Below are 10,152 nucleotides of genomic sequence, written 5' to 3'. Positions count from 1 at the left end.
AGCAGGTGCATTACATGATGGTGAAGATGTGGTTGTAGTTAACCAAAGGATATGTGTGCATGATGGCACGCATGTGTGTGAGTGAGCCTGCTCATGTGTGGATGATTGAGGAATATACTGTATATACTATCCATCTATCGACAGTAAATCATTTACGGTAATGTTGCAATGTACTTTGCGCGTGTGGATATCGCTGTGGGTGGGCGTGGAGAGAAAAAAGGGATGTGAATGTTGCAATACCACATATAGGGTCGTAATGATTATGCAAAGAATGCTGAGTTATTTTCACTTTTGGCAACAGTTCAAATTGTACAAGAGACAATCCCGTGAGGAATATACACTCACTTTACTTTGATTTGGTTTGGTTTGGTTTGGTTTGATTTGAGTTAGTTTTAGTTTAGTAAAACAATTTTATATAGGTATAGTTTTGCCCAAACAATTAATAATTTACGTTTCAATTTTGGAGCTCTGGCTCTCATGGACTAAGAACCAAAAAGAACTGAACCGGTTTCCATTGGGAACCAACTGGTGGGAAAGGGGTCAATATGTCACATTTGCCAGTGATTCTCAACCTGTGGGCTGGGGACCACTAGTGGGCCGTGAGGTTACTGCCACCAAACAATTTCCATACACTAGTATTTGATACAGTATATCATGTGGTCATGAAGTGTGGGTCATGACCGAAAGAATAAGGTCGCGAATACAAGCGGCCGATATGAGTTTTCTTCGACGGGTGGCTGGCGTCTCCCTTAGAGATAGGGTGAGAAGTTCAGTCACACGAGAGAGACTCGGAGTAGAGTCGCTGCTCCTTCGCCTGGAAAGGATGCTTATAGATGCATGGTTCGGGCACCTGGTTAGGATGCATCTCGACGCACGTCCCACTGGGAGGAGACCCCCGGGGGCAGACCAAGGCACAGTTGGAGGAAACACATCGACTAACTGGCCTTGGAACGTCTCGGGATCTCCCCCAGGAGGAAGTCACTTATGTTGCTCTGGAGAGGGAAGTCTGGAGCTCTCTGGTGGAGCTGTTGCCCCCGCAAGCGATAAGATGGTTGGATGGATGGATGGATATCATGCAAAGAATATATTGTTTCTTTAAAACCTTTTTTGTTTGTGATACCGATAAATATGTACCGGTATAAAGTATACAACATTTTTCCATTGATCAAAGCCGAACTCGATCGATTGATTCACCATTAAAATAAACATGTTCTGGAAACGCACACGGACCACCCATCCGACCGGACCGCTTAACACAGCAGCAGCCTTTCAAACAAGTGCACTAAATAATTATTTGAAACGGAGCCCAAACCAATGCGTGAGCGTGTCTTTGTTGCTGTTCTTCGTTCAGCATCAACTGCCCAGTTTTGGGGGTTAGTTTGGATTGTGTGGGTCCTTCTTTTTCATCTGCAAAACACGGCCAGCCTATAGTGTGCTTTGCCCGAAGCATTATGACGTCTCTCTCTGGCAATAGTAAAGTCACCAGGCTGAGCTTTCCGCGCTTATTGCCATAGAAACTGGGTAGAGAAGTTGTGTCTTTCTCCAACGATATCGCTGCTGCATGAGGCTTGTTTGGCGGCGCACAGCAGGAAGGCTTTACGCGTACACGTGCATGTGCGTGCACACACACACACACACACACACACACACACACACACACACACACACACACACACACACACACACGCACACACTACAAAGAGATGGGGGAGGGTGGAATCGGGAATCCTTTGAAGTATAGTGCTGGGAGCTGGGCATTGAAATGACATGCATGTGATATGTATATATGAAAATGAAATACAGGCTAATCTAGGTTAATCTAATATAGGTTAACTAAAAGAAAATATCCACAGGTTTGCAGGTATATTTACGGGCACATTTTTTCTTAACTCATTTTGACCCAAGATCAGATTCTATAAAAAAAATCTTCTACATCCTGACAGTTTTCTGAAAAAGCTACAGTATGTTTCTATGTCAGTGGTTCTTCGATTTTTCAAAAACAGCAGACCTACAAGCTCGTCGCGCGCCACTCGGTGGCGCGCTATGAGCTTGTAGATCTGCTATTTTTCAATAGCTAAAGCATAACATAATGCTAACACCTTGCCTGCTGCAGGTCACAACCTGTGAATTAAACAGTTTCCACTATCCGTAAACTGTATCTTGCAGCCACGCTGCCCCACTATACATTAGGCCAAGCGGCACGTTTAGAGCTTGTAGATCTGTTATTTGCCGTCTTTGAATTTGACAGTTCCACAAACCACACTGTGTTGCATATATAGTGTTCCTCATGTTGCCTGCAGTATTCTATGCACATGGCTGGAATGGAATGGCTATAATATGTTTCACTCTATGTGGTGTGTGTGTGTGTGTGTGTGTGTGTGTGTGTGTGTGTGTGTGTGTGTGTGTGTGTGTGTGTGTGTGTGTGTGTGTGTGTGTGTGTGTGTGTGTGTGTGTGTGTGTGTGCGCCTGTGTGTGTGTGCCTGTGCTTTTCCCTCAGGGTGAGGACCTTCATGCAGAGCATAACTCTGATCAATTGTGTGTAAAAAAAATAATTATAATTAAAACTCCCCCCTTCTCTCTCTCTCTCTCTCTCTCTCTCTGAGCTGCTCATGTCATTACTTACACCTGACCCACTCCAACTCCCCCAGTCTCCCTCTCTCTCTCTCTCTCTCTCTCTCTCTCTCTCTCTCTCTGTGTCTCTCTCTCTCTCTCTCTCTCTCTCTCTCTCTCTCTCTCTCTCTCTCTCTCTCTCTCGCTCTCTCTTATGTAGATCCCATGCATGGAAGAAAAACTCACATTTTGTACTCAAGTAATCAGTATCAATACTGCAGTGTTACATTAAGTAAATGTCCGGAATCATAAATATATATAAAAACATAACAATGCTCCATTCTGCGATTTTTGCAAAGAAGAACCAGCCAACCAGCACGTCTTTAGTTGAAACCCCTCAGGGCACAGGTTGTCAGGTTGTGGCCTCTTGGTGGCGCTATAATAGACCAATGTGAAAAGGGTGCCATTTCTTCTTACGCCTTTGATGGCAATTGGATGATTTGAGGCATTTTGTTCCCAGAATGTGTTTTGCAAATATCCACCTGTTGGTGGTGCAATTGGCTATAACAGGCCAATGTGAAAAGAGTGGGATATATTCCTCAGCCTAGTAGATAAGTGCGTGAAACATTTCACGTAAATTTCACGCTGCGATCATGATTAGAGGCTTTTTGTTCAAAACGGGCCAATCCTGCAAAATTTGAAATCCAATGTTAGCCAATCAGGATGGAATATGAAATATTGGACAGGTCCATCTTGGGAACATGACTATACAGATACTGTGTAACGATTTGTGGGATTTTTGGACAAAATCTGGAGGAGTAATAACAAAGAAAATGCGTTTTACAAAAGTCGGCATCCTGGTGGCGCTATAAAAGGTAGAGGCAAAACATACTCTTTCCCCATGCCTTCGGCCTGGTGGAGACAACTAAACATACTCTCTCCCCATGCCTTCGGCCTGGTGGAGACAAATATACTCTCTCCCCATGCCTTCGGCCTGGTGGAGACAAACATACTCTCTCCCCATGCCTTCGGCCTGGTGGAGACAAACATACTCTCTCCCCATGCCTTCGGCCTGGTGGAGATAAACATACTCTCTCCCCATGCCTTCGGCCTGGTGGAGACAAACATACTCTCTCCCCATGCCTTCGGCCTGGTGGAGACAAACATACTCTCTCCCCATGACTTCGGCCTGGTGGAGACAAACATACTCTCTCCCCATGCCTTCGGCCTGGTGGAGACAAACATACTCTCTCCCCATGCCTTCGGCCTGGTGGAGACAAACATACTCTCTCCCCATGCCTTCGGCCTGGTGGAGACAAACTACTCTCTCCCCATGCCTTCGGCCTGGTGGAGACAAACATACTCTCTCCCCATGCCTTCGGCCTGGTGGAGACAAACATACTCTCTCCCCATGCCTTCGGCCTGGTGGAGACAAACATACTCTCTCCCCATGCCTTCGGCCTGGTGGAGACAAACATACTCTCTCCCCATGCCTTCGGCCTGGTGGAGACAAACATACTCTCTCCCCATGCCTTCGGCCTGGTGGAGACAAACATACTCTCTCCCCTTGCCTTCGGCCTGGTGGAGACAAACATACTCTCTCCCCATGCCTTCGGCCTGGTGGAGACAAACATACTCTCTCCCCATGCCTTCGGCCTGGTGGAGACAAACATACTCTCTCCCCATGCCTTCGGCCTGGTGGAGACAAACATACTCTCTCCCCTTGCCTTCGGCCTGGTGGAGACAAACATACTCTCTCACCATGCCTTCGGCCTGGTGGAGACAAACATACTCTCTCCCCATGCCTTCGGCCTGGTGGAGACAAACATACTCTCTCCCCATGCCTTCGGCCTGGTGGAGACAAACATACTCTCTCCCCTTGCCTTCGGCCTGGTGGAGACAAACATACTCTCTCCCCTTGCCTTCGGCCTGGTGGAGACAACTAAACATACTCTCTCCCCATGCCTTCGGCCTGGTGGAGACAAACATACTCTCTCCCCATGCCTTCGGCCTGGTGGAGACAAACATACTCTCTCCCCATGCCTTCGGCCTGGTGGAGACAAACATACTCTCTCGTCCCCTTGCCTTCAGCCTGGTGGAGACAAACATACTCTCTCCCCATGCCTTCAGCCTGGTGGAGACAAACATACTCTCTCCCCATGCCTTCGACCTGGTGGAGACAAACATACTCTCTCCCCACGCCTTCGGCCTGGTGGAGACAAACATACTCTCTCCCCACGCCTTCGGCCTGGTGGAGACAAACATACTCTCTCCCCATGCCTTCGGCCTGGTGGAGACAAACATACTCTCTCCCCGTGCCTTCGGCCTGGTGGAGACAAACATACTCTCTCCCCGTGCCTTCGGCCTGGTGGAGACAAACATACTCTCTCCCCGTGCCTTCGGCCTGGTGGAGACAAACATACTCTCTCCCCGTGCCTTCGGCCTGGTGGAGACAAACATACTCTCTCCCCGTGCCTTCGGCCTGGTGGAGACAAACATACTCTCTCCCCATGCCTTCGGCCTGGTGGAGACAAACATACTCTCTCCCCATGCCTTCGGCCTGGTGGAGACAAACATACTCTCTCCCCATGCCTTCGGCCTGGTGGAGACAAACATACTCTCTCCCCATGCCTTCGGCCTGGTGGAGACAAACATACTCTCTCCCCATGCCTTCGGCCTGGTGGAGACAACAAAGGTACTGTATTTGGATCACATGGAGGCTACTGTACGTGGTGGTGAATATCGACAGCTGCGCTGGATAAAAGTGAACGTTTCACCTTGAACGTTTCACCAAGCACAGCAGCCCACATCTCCATACCAGCGCCAGGAGCCCAACCCTGCAACCCTGCAGTGTAACACTTGGCATAGGCAAGTGAGGAAGCCACCTCTGTTGCCAGATGATCATGCATCAGAGAGAGAGAGAGAGAGAGAGAGAGAGAGAGAGAGGGGGAGAGAGATAGAGAGAGAGAGAGAGATGTTGGGATGTTTGTTGTTGTCTCTGTGTGCGCAGAGTTGTCTCTGTGTGCACAATGTTGACTTTTGTTTTGTTGTATGTACGCTTTGGCAATGTAGAACATATATTTATCATGCCAATAAAGCCTTTTGAAATTGAGAGAGAGAGAGAGAGAGACTAATACTTATGAAAGTAACAGATTTGCAAGCTCACATCACAACATGTTGTGAACTTGTACATTGGCTATTTTCACTATTTTTTTTATTTATTTTTTAGTTCAAAGACTTTATTGAAAAGTTATACATACACATAAGGACCTCCTTGTTTGTTTGTTGGTTTGAGTTGGAAATACAAGATTTTTTTAAGGCCCGATTCTTCTGATATTCCCTCGTCCCCTTCACGGACGGGAGGGCTTAGGCCTCCAGTTCCAGCCCCAGACCCAGCTTGTGGCCTCCTGCGTTGATGCTCTTTCCGTCCACCAGGGCAGACAGGGTGACTTTCACACCTGGTCTAAGTGTCTGGGTGTAGCCAATACCAACAAGGCTAGTATCGTTAACTTTAGCACTGACGGCGGCATCCTTGTCCAGCTGGTATTTGGCTGCGATGCCAAAGCGCGTGCTGCTGCTGCCAGAGGTCCATGCGAGGTTGACTGCCGTCTCCAGTTTGTCGTTCACCTTCTGGTAGATGGATCCTCCGAACTCTGCACCGTCGTTGACGCTGGTGTGCAACTGGAAGTCTCCCGTCTTGTAACCGACAGCAAAGTTGTTCTGGGTCATCTTAGATTTGGCCGTGTCAAATGACAACTGGTAACCAGCGAGCCACCCCTCATAGCCGACAACGGCAGCTCCATGGATGGTGGGCCCGGCGAAGTCAAGGTCAACATCACAGCCCAGGTTCACGTACTCGCGCTTGTAGGCAGTCTTAACCTTTCCACTCCGCTTGCCAGTGTTTGGCGAGAATGTTGTGTCAAAGGTCAGCTTAAGTCCCTTGGCAATCTGATCTTCAACAGTGATCTCTGTTCCCAGGGTGTTGTCCGTGTTCCACTTCTCGGCGACGGTCAAGCCATATTCTGACCTTTTGTATTTGGTTTCCAGACTGCCGGCCACTTTGCTGGTGTCAGTGTTAGAGGAACCGGCTGTTCTGAATTCCACTCCTGATGCTGACTTTGTCTTCACATCCAGCTTCACCAGGCCAAATCCATAGCCCTTGTTGAAGATGTCTTTTGCAGACTTGCCCAGATCACCATACGAGGGAGGCACGGCCATTGTATGGGATTAAAAGGTGACGCTAGGCGGTACTTTAAAACGGGATTGCTGTTTTGTTGGAGGGCGAGCTGAAGGAGCGGCTATTTTCACTATTAATGATTACTTTGTAATTTGGACTTTCAAATACGTCAGTATTTTAATATATTATCTTTTTTTTACTCCAGCTCAAATTTGACCGAGAATGTTTCACTAGTTGAGTAATATTTGACCAGGAGTATCTATACTTTGACGCAAGTTGGAGTACCTTTTCCACCACTGAATTACCTGTATTTCTTGGCATCCTATGTATTAAAATTGTCACATGACATCACGCTGCATGTGACTATATGACTCAGCCATAACCATATAAGGACTGGAGTTACCAATGCAGCTACGTCCAAATATGGAGTGTGTTGCCCAACCTGAATGTGTCATCATGGCATCAGCGCCATATAATGGGCACAAAAAGGGGGCATACCCATATAAGGGCAATTATACTGATGACATCAGTGATCTCCATATATGGGCATATCGGTCGGATCGGAAACTGCAGCCCCCTTTCCCACCAGTGACCATGATGCTAGCTACAGTATCTGCATGACTTTATTGTAATTGTGATTTAGTATTTTTATTTTTATTTATTTTTTCATCCTGGGAATGCATTAACATTCAGAGCTAAATGGCAAGTCCTCCAGGGTGCTTAACGCATATTGAGTCTGCTGAATACGAAGTGAATACAAATTGAGCAATCACCTGCTTGATTGCACTCAGTAACAAATGAGCTTTTGTTCGCTCAAACGAGTAGAATAGTCTTGTCTTGTAAGAACCCATTACTGAGAAAAGAAAAGAGAAAAAAAAGATTGTCTAACATTTTCAGTAATCATGGAAATGTATTTAACTCTTGGTCCCAAATAAACAAATCTTACTTATGGACCCTGTATGAAAGTGTACAAATGGAACCAAATGGACCCTGATGGGTTCCATTTGAACACACTTATGTGGTCCTTGAATAAGTTGAATTTAAACATTCGCTGGTGTAGATCATAGAGTATTAAAAGGATAGAGACTGATCTGGTGCTATTCATGTCAGTGGAAGTTTCTCAGTGGCGTTTTGAAGCACCCGGAAGGACCGTCTACTTCGCGCCACGTTGCGAGCTTGTAGATCGGCTATTTTCACTACAATTTAAACATTTGTTTTCTAATTTTTGAGTTGAGTGAATCGTTACATGCCTATTCTTTACCTATAATGACACCCCTGAAAATAGGCATGCCAGTTGGTTGTGTCTTGCTGTGGGGTTTATAAATATTTAAATCAACAAGAGCTTGTGATGAAATAATAACTAGATTGGAATCGATGGAACACAGGATTTTATTTTCTTCCTGAGAAGTAATGGCTTTGCCAATGGTGTTCTGCTTGACAGTGCTGCATCAGGTATTTTTCTTTTCTTTTTTGGTCTGGAGTATATTGATGAACATTACATTAAAAATGCAGTGTAAATATACCAGATTTAGCCAAACTTGCTCATTTCCATCTGCAGTCCCCAGACATCAAACATCAAACAATACAAACAGGACTGACATACAGGACATAGTATACAAATACCTAGAACATTTCAAACGTAATAAGACTAGTAAGAATACAAAATTAAGAAAAGATTAAACTATTATTAGGGTAGGTTTGCTCTAATAATCTCTCTAACACAGCAAAACAAAAGAACTACACCTAAAATAATCATGAATGGTTGCAGCTTTGGTTTTCAAGCAACCATTTTTTTCAGATTGTATTTAAAAGAGGAAAATGTAGCACAACACAATCCCTTATATGCAGAGGAAGTCCATTCTATTTTACACAGCCCTGTACTGAGAGGACATTTTGGCCGAATGTTTGTTTGCCGGTGCGGCACTTCGCAGTCTCCTTGAGTTGTTGGTTCTTTTTTTTTTTCACTTAATTTTTATTGAAGGAAGAACAGACTCAAATAACAAGACAATACGGGAAAGAAAAGGAAAAAAGACAAAAAGTAAAAGAAAAAAGGCTGCATTTTTCATATTACAATAAACATTCAGTGAAATTCTATTACAATATCGCTAGGCTGAGAGAAGAGATTCCACTTTTCCCATTTTTTATAGAATTTATCCTCTTGTAGTCTAAGTATGAATGTTAGTTTTTCCATAGAATACAGTTCCTCAATAATGTCCATCCATTGATCTTTCGTTGGTGGGTCCTGTTGGTACCAGCGTCGTGTGATTGCTTTTTTACTTGATGCTAAGAGTATCTTGATTAAATATTTATCATGTGTTAGAAACTCTTCAGTGATATTTCCCAACAGTAGAAAAGAAACAGACAGAGGTATCTCAAAACGAGTTGTTGCTTCTTGAAGTGCTATAGTACACTGCGTGAAGTGTTATGGTGTCACGTGTGATAGATACCGTATAGAAACTGAAGTGTGTGTGTACTGTATGTACATACTGTACAGGGGCAGAGCCGTCCTCTCACATGTGAGTGCCCCCCACGCAGGTTAATGTCCAGGAGTGAGACCATTTTTCTCCACGCTCTGTAAGAGGTGAAGCCATCTTGTAATGGCCTCTGTGTGAATCCAGCCGTCTCTCCAGGGATAATCTCAGCAAACTGCTGGACCGCTCAGCGCCTTGCCGGTATACTGTAGGTAGTGGTGGACAGTAATAACGTACAGTAACGTACATTTACTTGAGTACTGTACTCGAGTATATATATATTTTTAGTATCTGCACTTTACTTGAGAATTTGGATTTTTAGATTTTTAATGAATTTCACTCTACTACATGACATGATTTTTGAACTCCACTGCATTTCTAGGAAGGGAGAGAGTATATTATTCAAAGTGAAATATCCCTTTAGCCCTGTAAAACCCGGATTAATTTCTACTTGCAAAAAAGAGATTTCAACCTTACTACTACTTTGTACTACTAGGAATTAGGTTAAAAACATATGTTGATGATGAAAATGTTATGCACAATAATTATATAATAATATAATAAATTTATACATTGGGGGGATATCTTTCACAATAATGAATAAAACATGTTCTAGACATTCTAATGATCACAAAAAAACATATATTACAATTATTTTACTTACTTTTATTAGGGTTAAAGGACAAAAGTCATAGGTTAAAATTTGTTAAAAATTGCACATAGTGAGTCCAGACATTTTTCATTTGTGTGAATTTCAGCCTCTGTGGGGGGTATTTATATGCAAATATCATGACCAATGGCATTGCAATGAAATTGCAATGAACATCACTAATGATGTTTAGGTGAAAAAAGAACAGAAAAAAATAATAATAGTTAAGTAATTAATTAAAATATAATTGTTGCTATAAAGCAACGCTGGGTCTTTAACTAAAGTACAAATTTGACGGAGCAACT

General features: G+C 44.2%; 1 protein-coding gene across 1 annotated transcript; it reads right to left on the bottom strand.

The window, feature by feature from the left end:
- Positions 1–5,838: 5,838 nt before the first annotated feature.
- Positions 5,839–6,807, bottom strand: LOC308335025 (non-selective voltage-gated ion channel VDAC2-like). The gene has a single exon (XM_080791978.1). It carries the CDS (start codon positions 6,766–6,768, stop codon positions 5,917–5,919), a length of 852 nt encoding a protein of 283 aa, XP_080648104.1. The 5' UTR covers positions 6,769–6,807; the 3' UTR covers positions 5,839–5,916.
- Positions 6,808–10,152: the final 3,345 nt, after the last annotated feature.

Source organism: Protomyctophum bolini (assembly GCF_963924005.1).
Source record: "Protomyctophum bolini genome assembly, chromosome: 20".
In the NCBI taxonomy this organism is placed as follows: Eukaryota; Metazoa; Chordata; class Actinopteri; order Myctophiformes; family Myctophidae; genus Protomyctophum; species Protomyctophum bolini.
Note: the sequence above shows the minus strand (reverse complement) of the source record. Positions and strands in the feature narration are given on the sequence as shown.

What these genes read in the sequence shown, in the direction of transcription:
- LOC308335025 (XM_080791978.1), bottom strand. Translation starts at nt 6,768, where the DNA reads ATGGCCGTGCCTCCCTCGTATGGTGATCTGGGCAAGTCTGCAAAAGAC.